General features: G+C 46.3%; 1 protein-coding gene and 1 long non-coding RNA gene across 15 annotated transcripts in view; one reads left to right on the forward strand and one right to left on the reverse strand.

Moving 5' to 3' along the window:
- The window catches only part of LOC135918168 (neuroligin-4, Y-linked-like), a 694,509-nt gene that overhangs the window by 500,997 nt on the left and 168,708 nt on the right, over positions 1-24,804 (forward strand). The window contains exon 1 of one of the 14 annotated variants that reach the window (XM_070532207.1): positions 22,521-22,540. The exons of the other annotated variants lie outside the window; for them this stretch is intronic. Coding sequence (XP_070388308.1) covers positions 22,525-22,540 — 16 coding nt within the window. The 5' untranslated portion in view covers positions 22,521-22,524. Of the gene's footprint in view, positions 1-22,520; positions 22,541-24,804 lie in introns of those variants that run through there. 14 annotated transcript variants of the gene reach the window in all.
- LOC135918180 (uncharacterized) overlaps positions 1-24,804 on the reverse strand; it is a 118,940-nt gene that overhangs the window by 69,048 nt on the left and 25,088 nt on the right. The window lies entirely within an intron of this gene.

A 24,804-nucleotide genomic window follows, 5' to 3' on the forward strand; every position in this document is an offset into this window, starting at 1 on the left:
CATTCATTCATTCATTCATTCATTCATTCATTCATTCATTCATTCATTCATTCATTCATTCATTCGATATAGTTTGTAAAATGTTGGCAATAAATGTGTTGTGGGATTATTCCCTTAAGGCCCAGCAAAAAAATTCCTAAATGATGTGACATGTTACTGGTTGACTGATAAAAATTACCTGTTGCGAAATCAAATTTATTTCTCGGACGTAACACGTCCTTCGTTTGACGTTATTTAGTGTAGCGCTGTCGTTGTTCTAACATGTAGCGCCCTTTGTTGTTTCTTCATGTGTACTGCCACCCAGAGTGCTGTTTCCCTGGCGAGATAGATAATTCGCAAGACCATGCACTCACCGCAAAAAAAAGAAAAAAAAATCACCCACATATACGATACTACCTAATGAAAATTTTGAGCGCATCTGTTTAGGTGTTTTGAATTCACGATATATTATGGCAAATAATTTGATTCTGAATGACAGGGCTCCCTCGGTGGCGGCGCCGGGCCACTGTACGGGCAGCTCGTTCAGCAGCAGCGGTAGGCAAAGCATTTCCATGGGTTGCGTCGCCCATTGTTCAGAAAGAAAGCGTGAACACAGGAACGCGTTCCTCGCGCGGAGCGCCTTCTCTATCCGCGGCGGCGTAGGTGAAGTAGCGCATGGGCAGTGGGCCCGAAGCCCACGCCAGCGGTAGAGGCGCTCGCCGCATGCCTTGTCACCGCCGTAGAGCACGTCTCGTGCGGCACTCCGCTTTCCGCCTCACTCTTTCGCCATACTCTGCTCCTCCGCTTTCCTCCTTGCTCTCCTTCGCTCTCGTTGTCTTTCATGCCCCGCTGTGCAGCTTCGTTCGCTCTTTCATCCTGCGCTGTGCTTGTTCACTCGGTTACGCCGACGCTGAATGCAGGAAGGAGCGCCTAACAGCGGCACTCTAAAGAAAGGAGAAAAATGAAAGTAGGAAAAGGGAAGGGAGAAGTAAGTGCGCTGAAAATGCATGTCATTCCATTACCGATCCCATCACTGATTCGTAAAGCGAGCCAGCTGTTGAAACAATATTAAAGCCATCTACGTTTTGGTTATGGTTCTTTGATTGTCAATTACATTTAGTTACACATAAATATGGAAGTAAAGCTAGAGCTCAGCTGGATCATGTGCTACTTACTTTTTGTGTACCATGGTACGCCAGTTTCACTTTATGGGAGCGATACTAAACGGAAAGTAAAGTCTTGTTCAATACACACAAATTTCTACAGTGGTAACTGCGCATGTGTTTCACATGCCGTGCATATTCAACTACTATTGTACTGCGCTCAGCGTTTACACATGGCATAAGCACTTTAGGCGTAGCTATGACAAAATATACATGACGACGTTTCGCACGCTGAATCCCTGATGCGAGTTACATTTAATGTCTTTTGTATGTCCCTGCCTACAGCACAATCTAGTGACAATGAGCTGACGGTAGTTTGCGGGCTTTAGTAGGTGATCTCTACATACGGTTCTTCTAACGTTAAAGAAAGCACTGTATGGATGTAGCTAGACCATTAGTATTCATTATCCATAGATACGCTCAAGGCATAGCACGGTGATATGTGAACTGAAGCAGTTCGGGGAAGACGTTTCGCGTAATCGTGAGGCCAGAGAGTCCGGATTTCGAGAGTCGCATTATTTAGTCAAAGCGTTTTTAAAGTACTCGGTTAGCAGTGCATGCTGTTGTAATTCTTGGTTAGAAATGTCTTATTTTTGCGCACCTCAATACTTCCAGCTGATACGCACTCATCTCTGTCTCTGTCTCTCTCTCTATCCTTCACAAAAAGACGCTTACTTGACGAATAAATAAAATGTTGGTGCCATAGTGTGTGTCTATTTAGTTTATTGCTCAGTTATCTCAGTTATATTGCTCAGTTAGTTATTGCTCAGTTATATTGCTCAGTTATCGGCTCTGCGCAGGACCTCAATGCAAATACTCCATCTCGGCCAAGTGGAACAAAATCCATTGATAAACGTGTAATACCTTACACAAAGTTCTCGGGATCTACTACGGTCGAAGCTTGCCGAATGTGGAAACCACCCCCGAAGACGCGCACATCTGAATCCCCGTAGGAGGCATCCACAGGCGCCTCTAATCCTTAAGGCAATAGTTCTCACTTTTTTAAAATGGAAACGTTACAAATGAAACGAGATCGGAACATCACTTTGTAACTGCTTGAAAAACAACAAAGAAATTTAAGTCTTTCTTTAATATCCGAAGGTTTCTTTATCGGCCCTGTGGCCCCAGTACAAAAAAAAAAAAAATTAAGGAAGGCATGACCTAGGCCCGAGCACCCAGACTAAACTGGCGACCTTTATACGTGTCACTCGCCGCACATATCCAGCGGTATATAGTAAAAGCTAGAACAGTTCGCTAATAATCTGATTATCTGGGCCCTACATTTCGCGCTTCTTGCTTCTCCGCTTCATGAAACGCGTAAGTATTGACATGTGCCCTAGTCCTCTGTCATCTTTTTAGTTTCCTTTGTTTTTTCTTTGCGGGTAAGTGAATTTGCTCATTGCTTTTATCGGGTAGGTTCCTTGCGCGCTCTAGCCAGGCGTATCCTCTTTCGAGCTCTTTCTGTGGGCGCAATTTGAGCTGGCGGTTTTGCTGGCATCCCGTGCTTCTCCTTAACGAAGCTCGACTCCGTGCCCATGGGTGCAGATGAGATTAAACGATGATAGTACAGCTCACTATGAGAAGCTGAAGCCTGCTGTAGATGGGTCGCTTTTCTCCTGGGACGGTGTTAGTTGCCGTTTCCTGCCTGGCCACAGAGACGTGCTTGGTGCCAGTCGTCACGCTGGTGGCGAGAGTCCATTAAGAAGGGTCCGCCTGTAATTGACATGCTCTTTTCGATGTTTCCAAGGCTTGTTTTTGTTAGCGTTCATGTTTGCGTTCGCCTTGTTTAGTCTTGTCTCCGGTCTTATCTATTTTACTATTGAATGCCCCTCTCCACAAGTGGGGTAGCGAACCAGACAGAGTCTAGTTCCTTCCCTTCTTTGGTGTGCTATAGTGAACTGCAAGTGTTCGTATTTCCCTTTCAGCCAGAGTCTACAGTAATCATGCTTAGCTAAGCACAGCGTGCTTATTCTAACAAACCCCCGACTCGCTTAATTAGTGCCTTCACTACTCTGTGGGATTCCACGCTGTTGGCATTTGATCTCTCAACCAAGCCAAAACCACAACTCAAACCCTCCCCGAGCTGGAGGAAGGTGATGAACATTCGGAAATGACAGGATCCTCCACATATCCTAACACGATAAACATCCCTAAGGCTTTTTGTCCTGCAGTGTTAATACAAATGGACTCCTTGTTTACGTGCCTATCTTTGTTTAACGTTGATTGCGCTGTCTCGATTTTTTTTACCGAAATTTTTCCTACGTACAGCCTTCCTCAAGTGCACCGCTGTGTAAATAATTGCTTGTGCATGGTAACTTAGTCAAGTGAACGTTTTAGGAGTTTCAGGAGTAAAAGTTTCCGCAATAGGGAAACTTTAACTATAACCAATACGAAAGAAACGCGGGCCCACCAACTAGCAAAATAGCGAATGTTTAAAGCTAACACGGACGATATTAAACGTCCCTGTAGATCTAAAGAGCCTGCTTTCACAGCCACTGTTATGTACACAGTAGGCGGGGAATTTCAAAGCATTGCGTACCGGAGCCGTACAGGAGAGTGATGCGACCCAGGGGTTTAGTTTTCAATTTACACGAGAGAAAGTTTAATGATATTTGGAAAGGTTACCCTAGTGAAAGGCCTAACATGCCACTCCACATGAGATGATGAAGGATGAAAGAGAGTGAGATAAAAGCAAGAAGACAGCACGTACGCACGCACAAACACATACACTAACGCTAATGCATTAACACAAAAGTTACTTACAATATCATGACAGGCCTACATTACGCAGAAATGCTAAAAGCGCGTTAGTAGGGTGCAGTTGAGATCCTGGGCATCGCCAAAGTCTGACTACGTCCTGCAGCTGAAGTTGCAAGTAGTTTCACATGTTTATGTAACATCGACGGGCTAGTCTAGGCATCACAGCTTCTTTTCTTGATTCCAGGTATAGTGACCGAAATGTACTTTGGAAAGAACACCCAACGTAAAACATGATTTTGCTTTATGAATGAACACATTTGAAAGCAGAGGGCGCCAGACTCGTATTCCATTTTCAATTACCATACCTCAACTGCAGATGCCTTTGTGCTTCTTTTTATGCGATTTGCCTTTTACAAGGCCTTATACTTCGTCATTTTGTCATTATTTGCCTCGACTCCTATACATTCATGCTGAACCTGTGACATTATAGAAACGACGAGGCTTATCGAAGCGAAGTGCGAAGGTGCAGGGTTTCATTTCAGCTGCCCCGGAGGATATAGTGGATCTTGTAAAGCGTTTAGCCTTAAACTCAATGGGGCAGTAAAGAGAATAATAACTACATCTATGATAGTAAAGTATTCTTGCGCCATACCAAATAAAAACAAAACGAATCACTTTCATTACTGCCGGAGGCTTGGTAAACCAGAAAAGGCTCAAGAAAGGAAGCTGGGTGCTGACGTTCCGTTCCATTTTGCACACCAGTTCCCTTTGATGTAAGGAAATTAGACGGCCTTTGCGCAGGCGTAGTTAATCTTTTACGAGTGAAAACGGCCTCTGTTTTATTGGGAAGGAACCGAAAACTAAACATGTCACCACTGAAATGCGGTGCACACACTTCAATGTGGGCGAAATGCAGAAACACTAGAGTGCCTGGGTACAAGCGCACGGTAAAGAACCTCAAGCGCTCAAAGTAATTCCAGCGTCCTAATCTACGGCGTCTGTCATAGCCCTAGTATTGCTATGGGAAGTTAAACCTCCGTCAATGAATATACAAATTTTGATAAACTACAATAGTCATGTCCGAAAGAAACAGCACGAATTTCTTTCCACATTTGTGTTGTGTTAAGGTGGATACCTGCTGTAGGCTCAATGCATGTAACCGTGCGGATGCCTGCAGGACTCACTCGGGTGTCCAAAACCACACGGTGCAGTTTCACTGTGGACAATTTTCTTGTGAAAATTGCTTCGTGTAGGCGGTACGCAAGTGCACGTAAGTCTACAGGGCAATTTATGAACACCGGTTCCTCCTCCAGGGACCCAGCACACCATTCGCGTGTCCACTGCTAGTTTTTATTCGGTAGAAGAAAAAAAAAAGATTTACCGCTCGCGATATGATGCGGAACAATAGGAACAGGAACAAAAAATTAGATTTGAACGAAGTGCCCGTAAAGTTGGTTTCAGCATGTTAAAAGGTGTGACCGCTCTTAATATTATATATTTTGTCTTTGCCAGCGTATAGGGTAGCAAAATGGATACCTATTATTACTAACTTCCCAGCATTCTTTTCCTCAAGACTTCTCCATACCTACCCGCCTCCAAAATAAATAAAAGTGACGTACTCTTACAAGAAACCTAACCAAAGCTTTCTTGCTTACGTGTAGGCAATATGTAAAAAAGGGCCACAAAAGCGTGGAACCCGGCTACATCAACATAGTTTACGGCTTCCTTCGTCTGAACCATCTATTTTACGCATACAGCAACGGTCGTTGATTATGGCTCAAACACCTCGTGGCACTAAATGTCACCAGAGAGGCGAATGCTTCTTCTGGTTTGCCGGCGGATGTGACAGTGTCGTTAAATTTCGCTGGTTGTTAAAATGAACGTGGTTCCGGTGTAGGAAAAGCCGTACATGCTAGGCGTAAGGAAACGTATCTTTGTCTTACCTAACATTTATGAGAATGGACACATTTTAGAAGGAAAACGTTGTAAACAATCTCGATGAGCCAAAAGGTAATAAACGGATCGTGGCCTAGTTTGTCATGGAAATAGCCTTGCGATAGTAACTTCAAGCTATAAAGTAAAGGGGGAGGGGGTGGAACTTTCTTTACCATGGCTTTTCTAACGACTGCTTTATTGCAAGCTGATTATCTGATCACGAAGGACACCTAGAGAACAGAATTACGGATGACCCTTTAACTATATTAAATACAAGGCCGGATGACCCCTTAAAGTTCTTCATGACGGCTTCAGCATGGCTTCATCTGCTTTTCTTATTCGGCGAATGGTTGATTTGCCAAATGCATCGCTTCATGGCTAACATTATAAAAACAACAATAGCCATAAAGGAGATTTTGATTATCTTTCGTCGACACAGTTGGAGGCGCATTGGTGGTATACATTCAGTGATTGGCGCGTACAAAAGCGGCAAATGTGCTTTTAATGGAGCAGGAAGGAGCAAATCTTTTTTGCCTTTACTGCCACAGTATCCCACTTCCAAGTGCTACACGTTTTCTTCCTGGAATTATTTCTTTTTCTGATTCTGCGCTCGTGTTACAAAAGGGCACCGCTATATTGCTTTAATTTTATTCAAAAGGCCGAGGAGGAATTCTCGGCTCTATAACTGGAGCACGCTCACGAACACATTGATTAATAAGTGAAACCTACTCGCGTACTGTATGCTTGCGCAAGCCATCCTGTTCTGTTTGGCGCTGAGGAGAAATGTTTCTTTCTCGTTCCTTTTTTTTTTCTAAAAGCCCGTTTTGCTCTCGCTTCATCGAATCTTTTATGGCTTCGCTGGCGAACAGCTTGTTTCTTTTCTACGTCGCCCCGGAGCTCCTTTTTCCGGGTCTCGTTTTCTAAAGCGCTCTATGTGCTCTTTCACTTTCCCGGTCCGACGAACTGTTCACATGCACTCCCACCGTACTCGCGGCCACCCCCTCGCGCCATCTCTCGTTCACTTTTTTTGTCGTTCTTCGCAAAGGCCTCTGCAGCGCTGGAGAAACAACTGGGAGCCGAAAGAACAGATGACAAAACAAGTAAAGGAAGAATCGAGGACAGCTGTAAAATTTGTCACACGAGAATACAAAGAAACGAATGACGGAGAAGCGAAGGTCAGAGAAGCCGGCGAGGAACTGGCGACAGATCGAAGGCTTCAATGGCGGAAACACTCGCCATCCATTTCAGCGATTGGAACTCGTCGACAGTCGTCCGCTCCGGGCTCGCGCACCGCGCTCCTCACGTCGTACGCCTGTCCTCGTGCATTTGTTACAACTGGCCCTCACCGCTCATCATGTCTGTGCTTGTTTGGAATACAGCTTGCCTTTGAAAGCTAAAAGATGTGTTCAGATGATAATTTTATTTCAAACAAAGGAACATCAACTCGGCCTGAATGGGGAAGCAGGAGATATGGCGGCTAAGTATAGACCGTTTCTCTATGGGCACCGCCTAATTGCACAGGCGGTGGCGCCATCTATGGACAGTCGGCATGCTGGTTTGTGCAGGAGCCCTGTTTTGTATGCCAGGTATACGCCCGGTGGAAGTTTCTCGTGGCTATTTTCCCGTCGCGCTGTCTATTTCATATGAAGGGGCGTTTTTTGTGTGGGATAAGGTTCTGTGAGACGTACTGAAGACATTTGAGTCGGCATGGCTGGAGTTTCGGCGGCGTTGAGGCGGACGGAACACCCAGAGCAATGAGGGCGTGCTTGTTAGTGCCAAAAATCAGCCTCGGCAATCAGTTGTGTATTCCAGAAAAGCCATTTCATGAATAGGACCTTGCTGCAGCATTCTCACTGTAGTTATATGCTGTGGCTTAACAGCAATGAGTGGTGAAGCTAGCTTTGCAGGACTCTTTGAGGAACTATCAGGCATTGTTTGGGATATCATTGGCTTTAGTGAGGTTAGAGAACTGGTGAGGCCTATACAGTGCTGACTAACGGCCACGTCCTATGCTATAGAGTACTCTCAGATAAGAAGCAACATGGGGTAGGATTTCTAATCCATAAATACATAGCGTGCAACATTGAGGAATTCTACAGCATTGAGGAGAGGGTAGCAGTAGTCGTAATAAAACTTAATAGGAGGTATAGTATAAAAGTAGTACAATCTTACGCTCCAATCTCCAGTCATGATGATGGTGGAATAGACCAGTTTTATGAACATGTTGAATTAGCGATTAGAAAAGTGCGAACTCTATATGCGGCTGTAATGTGCGACTTCAATGCGAAAATGGGGAAAAGGCGTTTTGGTGAACAAGCAAGTGAACGGCGTCAGTTCTAGGAATGCTAGAGGAGAAATGGTCGAAGAATTCGGGGAAAGGAATAAGCTGCGAATAATGGACAACTTCTTTAGGAAGCGTAGCAATCGAAAGTGTACCTGGAAAAGCCTTAATGGTGAAACAAGAAATTAAGCATATTTCATAATTTACGCTGTTCCCAGCATAGTGCCGTATGTAAGAATGTTAGGTAAGGTAAAGTGCAGTGATCATAGGTTAGTGATGCCTAGGATTCACCTAAATAAAAGAGAGAAATAAAGTGGTCAGGAAGAAACAGGCCAACCTAGACGCAGTAATGGTAAAAGCAGATGAATTCGGGCTCAGACTTGCAAACAATTATGTAGCCTTAGAACAGAGAGATGAAGATGACAGCTAGGTAATGAATGAAATCGTAACAAGGCTGGCTTCAGAAGCAGCAATTGAAGTGGGAGGTAAGGCACCAAGGCAACCAGTAGGTAAGCTCTCCCAAGGACCTCATAAAGAAACGAGAAAGAATGCAAGTGTCCAACTCAAGAGATCAATTAGAATTCGCGGAACTATCAAAACTGATCACCAAGGAAAAATAAGGGAAAATAAAAATTATAACGTGACAAACACTGAGGAAGCAGTGAAATATGGACGCAACATGAAATCAGTGAGAAGAAAATTTGCCCTAGGACAATCCATGATATATGCATTGAAAGATAAGCAATGTAATATCATTAGCAATTTCGTAGATATAGTAAAAGCAGCGGAATAATTCTATACTGAACGGCACAGTACCCGGAGCAACAACGATATCTACACTCGAAGAGGTAGTGAACAGGTTACGAAGGCTCCTTCCATAACTAGCGATGAAGTTAGAAGGGCCTTGCAAGACATGAAACGGGGAAAAGTGGCAGGATAACATGGAATAAGAGTCGATTTAATAAAAGACGAGGGAAACATAATGCTTGGAAAACTGGCGGCCGTTTATACGAACTGTCTATTGACTTAAAGGTCCCAGAGAACTGGAAAAATGGAAAACATTATACTATTCCACAAAAAGGGAGACCTTAAAGAATTGAAAAATTATAATCTCATTAGCTTACTTCCTGCATCATATAATATATTCACCAAGATAATCTCCAATAGAAGAAGGGCAACACTGGACATTAGTCAAACATGGGAACAGGCTGGCTTCAGGAAGGGATGCTCTAAATGGATCACATTCATGTCATCAATCAGGTAATCGAGAAATCCACAGAGTGTAATCAGCCTCTCTATACGGTTTTCATAGTTTACAAAAGGGCATTTGATTCAGTAGAGATACCAGCAGTCATAGAGGCATTAAGTAATCAAGGAGTACAGACCGCTTACGTAAATATCTTGGAAAATATCTGCAGAGATTCCACAGCTACCTTAATTCTACACAAGAAAAGTAGGAAGATAGATATAAAAAAAGCGGTCCGACAAGGAGACACCATCTCTCAATTGCTATTCATTGCGTGGTTGGAAGAAGTATTCAAGCTGTAAAACTGGGAAAGCTTAGGAGTAAAGATCGACGGCGAATATCTCAGCAACCCTTGATTTGCAGATGAAATTTGTCCTGTTCAGCAACACTGGGGACGAGTTACAACACATGGTTCAGGACCTTAACATAGAGGGTATAATAGTGGGGTTGAAAGTTGATATGCAGAAGACAAAGATAAGGATCAATAGCCGGGCAAGTGAACAAGAGTTCAGGAACGCCAGTCAGCCTCTAGAGCCTGAAGGAGTACATTTACCTAAGTCAATTACTCATAGGTGACTCTGTTCATGAGAAGGGAATTTACGGAAGAATAAAAATGGATTGGAGCGCATACGAAAGCCATTGTGAGATTTTTACTGGAAGCTTACCATTATCATTAAAAAGTAAAGTGTACAGTCAGTGCATACCAGCGGTGCTAACATATTGTGCAGAAACTTGGAGACTGGCAAGGAAGCTCGAGAAGTTCAGGACCGCGCAAAGAGCGACGGAACGAAGAATTTTAGGCGTAACGTCAAGAGACAGAAAGAAAGCGATGTGGATGAGATAGCAACGGAGATAGCCGATATTCTAATTCACATTATGAGAAAAATGAAACTGGGCAAGTCATGTAATGGGTAGGATGGATAATTGGTGCACCATTAGGTTTACAGAATGGGTTCCAAGAGAAGGGAAGCGTGGTAGATGACGGCAGGAGACTAGGTGGGGCGATGAAATAAAGAAATTCGCAAGCGCACGTTGGTATCGGTTAGCGCAGGACAGGAGTGATTGGAGATTGCAGGGAGAGGCCTTCGTCCTGCAGTGGACATAAAATAGGCTGTTATTGTTGTTGTTGTTGTTGTTGTTGTTGTTGTTGTTGTTGTTGTTGATGATGATGATGATGATGATGATGATGATGATGATTAGTTACGAAAGATGTGGTGGCTCTAACAGCGTTGGGAAAGTTCTGCAAAGCAATAAGTTTTGTTCGTTGTTTTGATAGGCATTGGAAATGTTATCTGCAGATACATTGCGCGACTACATTGTTTGTTGGACGAGGTTTGCGCCCATGAATAAAATAGTTCTGTATAGTAATAACCACATACCGTACTGTTTGAGTCACCCCTGTCTAGTGGTGGAGACCGGGCGAGCGTCCGAAGCAGTGGTATAAATGCTGGGTCATAGATCTCCTTTTTGTATTAGCGCATTATCCAAGTATGAGGCATGACTATGCGAGTTTGCTGCTGCCCGAAAACATGGCTCATACCCAGGAGACATGTGAGGTCTTATTTAGAGGTTTAACAGCGGCGCTACCATGCTTTCCTTTCTTTAATTCTCGCCAAATAAGAGGGTGAGACCCTATTCTTTTTAGGGATCGTTCGTCCCGTCCACTACGATGCACTCACCCGTTTTACGTAAACTGTGTCCTCACAAATACCCACTGAATTCTTTTTATGCGATACCCTTCGTATATTACTGCTTTATAAAACAAAAAGGCAATGCCGGAACGCAAAGCTCATATGTCACCTTTGGAATTCACAGACGCCGTCTTTCTTCATCGAGTGTAATCCGATAGAGCCAAAATAGTTCACACCACGCACACACACCGCGACTGACGATGCTCGTCGCATGTTTGTGCAACAAAGAGAAGTTTCCGCATACTTTAGTTACCGCTGCGCTGAAAGGCTATGCAGTGGCTCCCCGACGACCTTGTTTGAGCGGACATCACATAAAGTTTGAGAAGAATGAGCTAAAGAATCTCCAAATTGTTCCACAGCATGCGAGAGCAACACATTCGAGCAGCACCGCGCAGACTCGCACAAGCCAGACAGGAGGAAAGGCTCGTCGCGCGCCCTCTACGCCACGCCCAATGAAAAAGGTCTATACGTCGGACTTTCAAGGCCCAGAGAAATGAACCATCACCGCAAGAATAACAGGCAGAGGTAATCTCCTAAATGAATGTGAGCGATACTCCTGTGATCTTGCACGCAACATGATAGGCTCTTCTCATTTAGTCATGGCACGTAACCCTTCGAAAGCTGTTTTTGATTTTTGCTTTGGCACCCGGAGAAACAGTGCATGCCCCTCGATAAAGCGCAAGGCCAAGAGAGAGAGAGAGAGAGAGAGAGAGTAGAAAAGAAAAGGAAAGACAGGGAGGTCAGCCAGTGTATGCACACCGGCTGGCTACCCTGAGCTGGGGAAAGGGGCAAAAGGGAATAAAAGGCGATAGAAGAAACAAATTAAAAAAAATAATGTGAGGAAAAAGCACATCAGTGTGAATACACCGCTATCTCTTTATTGCTAGAATACGTATTTTTCGTACGTCCTCTGCTGGTAAGCCAGACGTAGCTTGCTTTTTTTTTCGTGTGCAGGTGCTTTCTTTTCGTTTCATTATTCCTGCATCCCCTTGCGCAGCTAGTGCAGGGTAGCCAACCAGAACTATCACTAGCTAATCTCCTTGTCTTTCTATAGATCCTTTCTCTACCTTTCTTACTGGTGGCAAGCCGCACGTGAAAAAGTGATCGACAGGCTTCTGTCACCTTTTCAAGTACTTTGTCGATACCAGTTAGAAAATATCCGTCAGCGCTAGGGCGCAATTATATAGGGCGATCTTTCTCGGATTCATGCAGTACATCTTGCCAGCAATGACCAATGTAAGTAATGCCTTATTAGCTGAGGTGCGACGGACAGACATTGGTCAAGAACGAAGTGAGTACGCAGAGCGCGCTGACTTAAAACCGAACACATTTGAAATACCTAACAAGAGTAAACGAATAATACGCATACGTAGATTGCACACTTACGAAACCACGCCTCCTGGGCTAAAGCTGCACACGTGTTACGCAAGGATTTGTACAGTTTCCCCCTTCCAATCTCTTTGCACACATGCGCACATCAACGTGAAATATAAAAAAAGTGAAAATGACAAAAAGAGAACAACAATGCGGCTGGTACCCCATTGTTCCGTGTACCGCAAATGACACCCCCTTTTGATTTACGTTTGCTTCAGAAGAATTCTACCTTCTTGTCCGTAATTCTGGGAGATGTCTGGCTGACGCACTTATTTTTTTGCTCTTACCGATATGAAAAGCCTCCATAATTATTCTCTTATCTTTGTGCTTATGTCTGGCAATGAGAGCCGTTTCAAGGAACCCAGGGACGCAACAGCTTGATTGGCAGCATTGTGGTAAATGCGCACATCTGTCTTGCTTCTCTGTTTTTATTTGATGCCGCCTTAGCATCATATTTCTCACACCACCCAGGCACCACCTAGTTAGCCTAACGAACATGCTTTCGTACGAAAGAAAAGACACATAGTACACTACAATAATCACAGATGAACACAGGTGCACGGGTTTCCGCAGAACTACTACGTCAATAATCATAGATAGAAAAGAAAAAGAATAATTCATGTGCTTAACACCACAACATGCAGTCATGCATTTCTTGCTCACTCTCCCTTTTGCTTCTGACGAATGCGCAAGCGCTTCCCATTTTCTTTGGCCATGGGAAAACAACCTTAACCTTCTACCTCAACGTAACCTTCTTCAATCTGTCTGCGAGCGTATACACATATATTACGGTGGCATAACGTTATGTGCACAGGCATATACCCATAGAAGATATATATTTCAGCAAACTTAAATTTGTGCTCACCAGGAGTTATATTGCCTACGAGTGTGACATCTGTTGAATAAATTTGACAATTGTGCAGGGCTGACATCCCCTCGTTCACTACGTAGGCTTCCTAAATGGCCTGAAAAGACTCGGACATTAAGGCAGAGGGATGCCGATTCACGCTCACCCATTTTGACCACGGAGGGCACGCTACGAATAGGCAGCGAGCACGCGATTACAAGATTACACGTAGGACCTCTACTATAGCTGTCTCATAAGTTGAGGATGTAAGCATTCTAATATGCGCATAAATGTCACTTGTGCAGTTGGTTACGTCAATTCTGTGCCCTCGTGCTCGTGTAGCCTCAGCCGCAGGCAGACGACGTTTCACCTACCGTTCCCGGTAATCCTAGCCCACCCGATAATTTCATTTTGTTGAATTGGCCAGCCTATCTGCTCCTTATTACCATATGAGTATCTTAAGAAACGTGTGCTGAAGGATGTCTCTAGAAATATACTTGTATAGTAGAAGCGCGGGTTCATGAGATTGCATAATGCTTGGAATGAGTGGAGAGCGCGAGACAAAAGGGAAGGAAAGACAGGGAAGAAAGGAAGGAAAAAGTGGAGACGGAAAGGCAGGAAGGTTAAGCAGGTTAGCTTAACCGGTTCGATACCCTACACATGGGAGCGGGATGGGGGTGGATGAAAGATGGGGAGGAGAGAGAGAGCACATAACACAGCACACACATCGCTAGATACAGTCCGTCACTCTCGCGCGGTACGCGATATCACTGTCACAGCCGCTTGTCCAAGCCTGTTTCTTTCATAAACCGAAGTAGTCCCTTCGTCACCTTCAGCTGCGATATCTTCTGTCGGCGATATGTGAAAATAGTTGGAACTGACAATGGTCTATTAGAGGTTAGCCATTGTAAATGCCGGCTGGCTATTCTGTGCTGGGAAAAGGGGGAAGGGGAATAAAAGGAGAAGGAGAAGAGAGAAAAAGAAACAAGAAAATTCACACACTAACGCGATGTTACGCGCAACAATAGTCAAAGGTGGTCGTACAATTCACATGTCCTTAAATACTTGAGCAAAGCCATTAAGACCTTGAGTGCCGAAACCAGTCTGGACCAGTGTCCTAGAACTTTCTCTTCTGTGAAGGGGCGATTGTCCAGTTTTTCGAGCGCAGTCATGGGCACATTTCTTGGCACATCGTAACGTGGACAGACACAGAGGAGGTGCGCGATCGTCTCTGCGCAGGGCTGTAGGCCATTCCAATGCGGAAGGAATAGGAGTTCGTGAATGCCACGCCGAGCCATAGGCGGCACAGAACACAGAACACAGAACTCGCAGCTATCCGTGCTGCTCTGGAGTTTATTAGTCCCAAATCACCACATTGATGGTCAATCTTTTGTTATTCAAAGGCAGCTCTCCAGTGTCTGCTGTCCTCTTTCAACCACGGACCAAACGTGCAATTAGTCAGAGACATCCGACCACTCCACCATTACGCAATCGACAAGGGGCACAACATCATCTACCAGTGGATACCGGGTCACTGCGGGATTTCGGGAAATGACAGTGCGGATGACGCTGCCCGGTCGGCCCATGATGGTGCCCAGATTATACCCACACCGCTGTCAAGAACAGATGCAGCCCCAAGTCTTCGCTCCCTCGCACGCGAGCTTACGCGAACTCTGTGGAACACCAGTGAATTCACGAACACACGTCTTCACAGATTGGATCCAAGTTTGCAACTCCGTCTTCCACCAGGGTTGCCACGAGTGAAATGAGTGGAACTTCTCTCGTAACTTGTAGGCGTATGTTTACTGTGAACAGGCTATTATTATTATTATTATTATTATTATTATTATTATTATTATTATTATTATTATTATTATTATTATGCCCCTGCGCTCTGAATCTGCCCAGAATTAATATATAGAATGTCACACGAAGACAATTGAAGGTGCTGTGACATGAATAAAGAGAGAGTAAACTTGAATAAAGAAGGCAATGATTGTTGGGTAGGAGACCGCCGTAGGTTCCTTAAAGAGAAATAAAAACAGGTCACATGAAGAGAAAGTGAAGGTATACCCGCTTATGCAGCACGCAGGCTCCAGACTTTTTGTAGATGCATAGTGAATGACGTTACCTGCGCCGCAGAATTTAATTGCCGCCGAAGATGTTGCTGCATTCAAGAAATATTTGAAGATGTATTAGTGACTGTCCTTAAAATGTGCTCGGTGGCCATGAGCCTAAGGTTCTTTACAGTCGTACGCTTCCTTAATCACCAAGTAATAATTCCAGTCTAACTGTGAAAGTGCCAGCAACAAATAAGTACTTCGAATCACAGCCTACGTACGTGAACATACTAAACACAGCTGTATCACCGCGCGCCCGAATAAGTCCTACTTGATGATGGCAATTATGTGGCTGTTTTTTGCTGGCATATTCGTAACAGCACCGTCGCTGGACACCTAAGGAAAATATTCCAGTGAAAGAACAAGTGCTACGCCAGCGATGTCTCATTAAAAATGCATACAGCGCACGAGTGTTCGCCAAGTTGATTGAAACAAGGACAACAAAAAGCCAGAAAAGTGCAGTAAACGATGTTAATTTATTGAAATGAGTATGACGACCATTTTAAAGGCTTTTGATTCATTTAAGACAATATATAGATTTCTGGCTTTTCCACCTTGCATGTTTTTTGTTTTTTTTCACTTACGCATAAATTTCGTTAGGTCTGATTACAAAAGCGCACCGTATTATGTTGCTCCTTACCGTTCTTTTATCTTATCTCTCTTTTTCTGGCTCGCTCGTTTAATGTGTCACGTAAGCAAGATTTTCATGAAAAATTAAATATTTTGCTTCTGGGTCTTTGATTTTCACTTTCACGATGGTGGCTTAATTATATCATGGCGCAAGAATCGATCCCACGGCTTCTCTATACAGGTCCTCTTGTGCTCGGTGTAGTTTTTGGTTTAATTTCTTTTATGCTTTTTTTGTGTGTTTCTTGACCTTCCACGTTCTTTTTTTTTCTTCTTTTTTTTCGCACGCACGAGTACGGGAAGATGCATGGAGACTGACTTAGAGACTAGAAATATATAATGGTGGCGTATCAATTAACGTAATTATCAGCGGAATAGAGGTGGGCCACATCACATTTTGTGAAACTCGCACCCGCGTCCTGATCAGTGACAGATGATTTGGCGTCACGAGCTTTTTGATATTGTGGGGATTATGTCTACAACGCTAACCCTTTGAGTGAGTGAGTGAGTGAGTGAGTGAGTGAGTGAGTGAGTGAGTGAGTGAGTGAGTGAGTGAGTGAGTGAGTGAGTGAGTGAGTGAGTGAGTGAGTGAGTGAGTGAGTGAGTGAGTGAGTGAGTGAGTGAGTGAGTGAGTGAGTGAGTGAGTGAGTGAGGCTACATCTTTCGCGTGGACTGAGCCTGGCTGAATCAAGCCCGCGTAACCTCGCAGAATCAAGGGACCTTTTGAAGCTTTTTGTGCAGTTTGCAAATCATCGAAAAATTGGGGATTGCTCACGATTGAGGTTCTGCTCAGACAAAATAAAGAGAGAAAATAATGCAGAGAAAGGCAGGGAGGTTAACCAGAGGTAGCTCCGGTTGGCTACCCTGCGCAGGGGGAAGGGTTAAGAGGGATAAAAAGAGAAACAGAGTGGAAGGGGAAGATAGAAAGAAAGGGAGACAAGCACGAACAAAGCGCGTACACTACAGAGCGGTAGGGGGCGGCATTCTTAGAGTCTGTCGTGAATCCCCGTAGACCGCAAGAACCTTAATAGCGCGAGTAGGGCCTACAACGCGGATGTTCTTTCGGAGCATTGACTTAAAGCTTTTAGTTCTGAAAGTGGACAAAAAAGAAACAAAAGGAAAGTGAGAAAAATGGCGAAGAGAATGCGTCAAGTCAATAAGCCTGAAAAAATTTATTAATCTCCTCACGCGTTTCTACTATCGATCTTTTCTATATTATGTAATTTTATGTAGCCGAAAAGGGGGCAATTTTCTGGAATGCAATGACCTGCAGTGAGAAATTATGACTATCCCTCCCTATCTGATTGCTGGTACGCTAATGGTCTTCATCCAGCTCATGATTTAAACCTCTTCAAGCCTAAATAATTTCCCTAGGGTCTTCTTACTTAGCTTTGATTCTAATAAAGCAAGCGATGAGTAACAGCAGGTTGTTTTATGCGAAGCATATTAACGTAGGTTTCGGGCCTTCGCGCGACGCCCGGCGGTGGCCACCATTGACCCTGAAGTGGGGTCACGTGACATGACGTCACGTGATGACGTCACACCGGCTGCAGATGGGGCCTCATATCGCGCCGTCGGTCGCCTCCCGGCGGTGGCCACCATTGACCCTGAAGTGGGGTCACGTGACATGACGTCACGTGATGACGTCACACCGGCTGCAGATGGGGCCTCATATCGCGCCGTCGGTCGCCTCCCGGCGGTGGCCACCATTGACCCTGAAGTGAGATCACATGATGTGACGTCACGTGATGACGTCACACCGGCTGCAGATGGGGCCTCATATCGCGCGGTCGGACGTCGCCCGGCGGAGGCCTCTACGCTTCGGTTCGCGCCGTCGCGCGCGACGCGGCGGCGGCGCCACCATCACTGCATCACGTGATATGTGATGTCACGCCAGGGATGAAGCGGCGCGCGCCCACCGTCGCGTCAGTCTCTGTGCCCGCAACCGCGCCAGCGTCTTTGCGCCGGGCGTGTATGCGGTCAAGATGCCTCCAAACGCTAAGAATTCGCTAAGGTTAAGCCCAGTGGATGCTTCGCATCCACTGGGCTTAACCTTGATAAGCCTCTAATTTTTTTCTAACCAACACGCTATGACTGTAATATAGGAAGCCTGATAAGAATGCGAAGAAGCCGATGATTTTGTCCTGTTTTAGTGAAACATGTGAACTTATTTTTAACATCGGCATAAATGAAGAGCAGGTGCGAAAAAGGGTATTGCACATAGCACCACCCAGACAAGCAAAAATACGTACATTCTTTGTCTCTACAATTACGATACTTCGCAGCGCAAACCCCGAATCAGGCAAGACAACCGGGCGCGCGGACTAGTTAAACGAGTTATTTTCGCAGTACTGTTTGCGTTCATGGCGGTGGATCCAGCATACTTTCTCAGTTGGCGGAGTCTACTACTTCTAATATAATTGCGGCGACTCCCTCTTGCCTGAGAAAGAAAGGGCTCTCGGAGCTCTCGCTGAGCAGGGGGCTAAAAAGAAACGTAAGCCGAGGCAAGACGGCAGAGTAGCAATGAGTCAAATTGGTATGGGTAAGGCCCTCGAGTTGGGCGCAAATATCTCGTAGACGGCGCGTAAACAGAGCCATGAAGAAACAGAGAGAGCGCGAGAGAACCAACCCTTTCTGCGAAGCACTTGCAGCCATACCAATGCAGCCCGACGACTAGGCATGGCCGCAACGCCGTCTGTTGCCCCTTTCCTCTTCAGCGTGCGCAGCTCATCTTTCGCTACTGCTTTCTTTTTTTCGTCCCCGTCCCACGGTGTATCGCGTCACCGCTACTCGACCACAGGATGCGCTGCTTCCTCTTGCACGCCTGTGTGCCGGCAGCGAATGTTCGGAATGCCGCGAGAAATTCTTGTCGCCGCCGGCGGAGCCGCTTCTCTCTAGCTCTTGTCGCGTCATTCTTTTCTCCTTTTTTTTCGTTCTTTCTTTTGCACCTCCGAGAAGCTCGCAGCCAACCCAGAGCCCGCGTTGCCATGTCTCTTCCCGTCCCTGGCGGTGTATGAGCGTAGCACTATCGCCGCGGGCGCCTAGAGGTTGCAGCCAAGTGCCAACTCTACTACGGAGTTGCGGCAGCGAGAAACGAGTGCCGGCAGGGCAGAACGTGTTTCCACGAATAGTGCCGCTCATTTGGGCACGCTGGAATTGCTCGGCGTGGAGTCTCGAGAGAAGGAAGCGAATAATTTTGCCTCTCATTCTGGTTGCTTCCCTTCTTCAGATCTGCCTCTTACTGCTCGGCCCAGTCTGGCTGCGTTATTCGGCAACCATCTACCCTCGTGAGCTCCTCTTCAGTGGTCGTGGTCTCGACTGCATTGCGCGGTGTCCTGGCTTTCGGCGCGCATGCGCTTACGTCACAGACGCACCCTCTAGGCGTGCAGCCGGCATGTACTTTCGCCGATATCTTTTCTATGGAATGTGGCTGGTAGTTGGAATAAGCGAGCGACATCGTGAAAACGTTCGAGTTGTTACTTCTATATGCGCACTTGGCTGCCTGGCGAGTAATGCAGGATCTTTCGGACAATTTCTTCAGCGTTGCCGTGAGACGCAACACCGTGAATACAGTATATGGGAACGATACAGCTAAGAATGGTGGCATCCTTAGTTCGAGACAGCTTTTCGCTGAAACTTGCACAGCCCTCGATTTGCAAGTGCCACTCATGGTTATTCAGGAAAAACACGGGGAAGGCGGGAGATGGAAATTCAAGGCGATGAGCAAAACGAGAACGAGGTGAGAGCAGAAGCCAACGTTTCGACAACTGGACTTGGTTTTCTTCAGGCTCATGGTTATTGCCGTTCTGTTTAGTTTCTCACGCCGCCATTTCCGTACCGTTGAAAGCTACCTGTACCTCTTGTATACCCATGTCTTCATTCTTCCAGACGTAGAGTCGGCTGTCTCGATAAGGTACGTAACTAAGCGTACGTAAGTAAGGCGAGAATGACGACGTCCTGACGATGATGCTACATGACGTCCTTGTGCAGCTTTTGCGTGACTAGACACTCGTGTATCCTATCTGTGTCTACCCGTGCAATATTGACGAGAGGCGTGTGATGCGCACAGTGCTGAATGGAGTGGACAATCACCCGCTACCAGAAGAAAAACAACTAGGCCAGTGTTCTCAAAGGAACTTCACGCTGGAGGATATATTTGCGCCGGCAGCTGCAGAGAGCAAGCTCAAGTAAACAGGGAGTCAGACGTGGTGCCCCAACAACTATTCTTTGTGTATTAGGCATGAAGACGGTATGTTTCGAGAACTAAGTAGTCTATACAGGAAAACACACGTTAGACCTTGCGCGCCATCTTCACAAGCATAGGCGGTAATTTCGCCGATTCCATTTCTGCAGCGATATTCTAGGAGTGTGCTTAACGGTGCAGAAGGAACGATATTCTGGCAGATATAGATGTAAATGCAAGCAGATGACGCGTTTGTCGCTCTCCAGTTGCATACCGCACGAATTCTTTGGGCTCCGGTGCTCGTATCTGAGGTTTCCGCGAATTGCCACGCCCCGTTTTCATGCTTGCGCTTCCGCACGAAGGCCTCGAATTTCTCTCGCCGCCCGGGTTACAGGAGCCACTGGTGCAGCGAAAGAGATCGCCGAATAAACAAGAAGTGAAATCGGTACGAACGAGACGAAATTAAAGACACGGGAGAACAAAACAAAAGAGAGAATAGTGAATGGATGCGAGAAGGAAACGGAAAACGGAAGCGGATAGAAACCGCGGCTGTAGCGGGGCGAAATGGCCGGAAGTGCGGGATGGAATTCCGCGCCTTGGACTCGTCCGCTTCCGCTGGACAGGACGCGGTTCGCAGCGACAATGATGGCGCGCCTGGCCTCTGCGCTGCGACGAAGCCTCCTTTCCCTGCTGCTTTCTGCACTGGCCCCCAAAGGGGCTCGTTATGCGTGTGCATGCGTTTCCTTCCTATAGCTCAAAGCACGTCATATCCGCTTCCAACGCCGAATGTTGGGTATTATGGCCGCGTTCGCGCGTATATGCTCACACCACGTTTTCTTTTACCTACGTCATTTCCGTTTCTACCTCGAGACTTCCAGATATTTGCAGTTTTCTTTTTTTCCGAGAGGGAGCGTATTCTTTTTTAGCAGAAACGTTGGTATAAGGTGGCTGGTTATCAGGGTCTGCCGCCCGATTTCTTTATTGCTCTCCTTTCTTTTGGTTTCTTTCTTCTTTGTGCTGAAAACTCTACCAGCGTGCGGCACCTGAGGTTAATAGGAAAGGTGTTGCATCCAAGAGAAAAAAAATAATCAATGATTGCCTGGGCACTTCCCTAGTTAACTCCAGCCATTCAGAATCTCAGCCCAAGGCAGAAAAAAAAGGAACGTTAATGTAAAAGCAGAATCAGGTGTATCCATCGTCTCGGGCCTGGTATCTTCTATAGTAATATAGCGGCAAAATGAGGCGAACGTTCTGCGGTGGTCGGTGTGGTCGCTTAATTGATCGAAGGCGAATCGGGGCATTGTGTGGGCTTCCACATTTAAATGTGCTCCAGTTTTAATGGCGCTGTAAATTATTAGACCATTTATTTCGATACTCTTCCGTCACGCGCCAACCCCTTTCCAAGCTGCGAATTATGGGCACCCGTAACTTCGCATGGCGATTGTTTCTAGTCGAACCGACACAGCGCGCTCGACGTTAGGCGTTGTGTGAGGGGAGAGTGCATCGCTGCGATGCACGCTTGTGTTAGGCGCGTTCCTTGTCCATGCAAGCGCTCGCCCGCGTTCTGAATGCGCCTCGCTGAGGCCCAATGGGAACGCACCAAGCGTCTCAGCGCGCTCGCTAGTCCGCGAGGTGTGCGTCACTCGAAGGAAGCTCAGCAGCGTTTAATTGGACACAAGGCCACCCCAAAACCTGTAGTTGCCCCACACCCAAATTTCAATATGGCCCACCACAAACATAAGTTGGCCCACCCCGAAATTTCGGTTGGCTTACCCACAAATTTAAAATTGACGCAGCCCCAAACCTAAGTTGGCCCACCTGCAGAATTTACCTTGACCCATCCCCGAATTTCACTTGGCCCACGCCCAATTTTCAAGTTGGCCCTCCCCCAAATTTAAGTTGACGCACCCCGAAACTACAATTGGCCCACGTCCGCATTTCAAGTCAACCTAACCACAAATTTCAGGTTGGCCCGCCCCAAAATTTAAGTTGGACGACCCCTACTACAAGCTTCCCCACACATTTTCCAAGGAGCCCTGTATATCTCTATAAGTGTTCGCTTCTTATTTTACCATTACTTTTTTTTTCTTCAAATTGTTCTCCATCGCTTAAACGCCACCGATCATCTAGGTTTACACTATCATAACGATCAAATGATCAAATGTCTTAACTTTGCAAATTACACATTTTTATGCAGATAGAAGGCATTCTTCTCGCGCGACAAGCCTAGAGAGATCGACAAAAAGTGCTTACGTATTAAAAAAAGAAATCTTGCTTGTGTTGTGCCTCTGTTTAAGCGCATGGCGTATTGACCTCCCATGTTCTCCTTTCCTTTCGTTACAGGTGAGTTCAGTACGTGCTTCGGAAACAAAACCAGCATGGACCACCGAGCTGGTGAGTCGGCAAAAGCGAAAGGCGTGATGAGCAGGAACAAATTTTCATTCCACGAGTGCGCACGTGCACACGTGGGCCGGCCAGACTGTTTGCCTGCTTCTTCGCCTTTCCTTTCTTTTTTTTTTCTACTCAGTCTCGTTCTTTCCCTATCCCCTGCTACCGATTTCAGTGAGAGCGGCATCAGCGTCGTCCCTCCCGTGCAACCACAAAAGCCATCCGTATAATCCGGAAGAAAGCGCTCTCGTACGGCCACGAAGACAGCGGCCGCGCGTGCCGATTCTGGTCACGTAAAATATACGGCCCGTCAAACAAGGCTCCGGATGTAACGCCTGTCGGACGCCCGGCGTAATTGCCTGCTAGCGATCCGCGGCTCATTCGTAAGCCTCTTGCATTGCTGGGCGTGGGGGAAGGGGGTGTCGGCGTGTGCCGCAAGAGGCGTTGTGCGTGCGCATCCCGTCGTTGGGCCGGCGCCTGCCGTCCGCCCCCTTGAGTCCGGCCACGTTAATGCGTTTTTCCGCCAGAGTTATCGCGCCCAGAGAGAGAGAGAGAGCGTTCTTTTACGAAGGGGCGCCATGATTGATGTTGGCATCGTATAGCGAGACAAAAGACGCAAAATGGAAGAGCGAGAGAGAGAGAGAGAAGACAATATGGAGGAACATCGTTTTTTTTTTAATCTTTCATTCACCGAAGTACACAACACGCGCTTCTCCACTTCAATCGTTGTTTATAGGCCTGTAAATAGATAGAATTACGGTGTTGGGGGAACCGAGAGATGCAGCAAACAACAGAGCGGAGACGCAGAGTGAAGATTTTGGTTTGTCTAATTTGAATGAATGCTGTCTTTTTCTTAAGAGCTGTCGATAGAATTAAAAACTATTCCAGACGTAGTGTTAGCAGTGAATTTATTCTATAGTGCACTGTTACACGTGCAAAGCTTTTTAATGCGATTAGTATTGTTATCTTACTTTCCCCATTTTGCGGTTTGTATCGTGCATCTACTCTTTACTTCGGCAATTATAACAAGACAGACATTGAAAAGTTCGGTTCTCGTCTGTAGCGATCCTGGCTCGCCGAGCCAGGACAAAGCCCGATGTTGTATCCGCTCAGCTACAAAGACGGTTCTGTTTGGGCGTCCGCAACAGCTCCGAGTACGCAGGAAACCTGCGGAGGCGACAGTGCGCATGCGCAGTACGCAGGAGCACGCATGATCTCTCGCGTGCTCCCGCAGCTTTTCAAAAGCTGCGTAGCGTTCGCTGCGGGCTGTGTCGGCTTTGCGGGACGTTCTCGCGTGTTCTCGCGTGTCCACGAGAGCGCATTTTTCGGTATTGCCACGGCCGCGAAGATGTGAATCCGGCTTGTGGTTTGACTTCGTGGCGGCTGATATTGGCCACACAGTTTCGGATGCTGGCATGTGGCGGCGCTCAGTAGCACACTACTGGCTCCTGAGCGTGCAAGTCACCAATCCCCTTCTCACCTTTTGCCCCTGGCCAACTATTCCCGTTTCGTGCGCCTCGCTTCGCTACGTACGCACGACCTCGCGCGCTGCGTACGTGTGTGGTTGCGGACGCCCAACTAAACCTGTCTAATAACGAACTGACTAACGAGGGAATTATTCTCAGCGTTAGCACGCACTGGCGAGGCACCGGTGCAAGATTGCAAGCTACGCACAAGAAGGGGGACATTACGCAAAGAGCCGCTAGATGGCGGGGCACGTCGAGAGGAAATGCCGAGAGGGCATGTCGAGCCATAGGTCTAGACGAGGTTCCCGTTAGGCTGATAAATGAACTACGACCAAAAAGTAAGGAAGCTCTGGTGAAAGCAGTGGAAAAAGCTTTAACAGATAGACGAATACCAGACAGTTGGCGACAAAGTAGAATGAATTTAATTTATAAAGGTAAGGGAGAGAAAGACAGAATTCACTCCTATAGACCGTTGACCATTACATCGGTAATATACAGGCTATCAATGCAGGACATCAAATCAAAGCTTCAAGCTTGGGCAGAGAATAATGGCATTTTGGGAGAGCTTCAAGATGGCTTCAGAATAGGTAGGCGTTTGGATGATAACTTGTTTGTTCTTACTCAGTCTATTGAAATATGCAAAGCAGAAAGCAGACCGTTGTATGCGGCCTTTTTAGACATTACAGGAGCTTACGACAACGTAGACCGCAACATCTTGTGGGATATTCTGGCAGGAGAAGGCTTAGGTAACGATTGTCTACAGCTTTTGAGAGAGATTTACCTAGAAAATACCGTTTGCGTTGA

Source organism: Dermacentor albipictus, chromosome 1 (genome assembly GCF_038994185.2).
Source record: "Dermacentor albipictus isolate Rhodes 1998 colony chromosome 1, USDA_Dalb.pri_finalv2, whole genome shotgun sequence".
NCBI lineage: Eukaryota > Metazoa > Arthropoda > Arachnida > Ixodida > Ixodidae > Dermacentor > Dermacentor albipictus.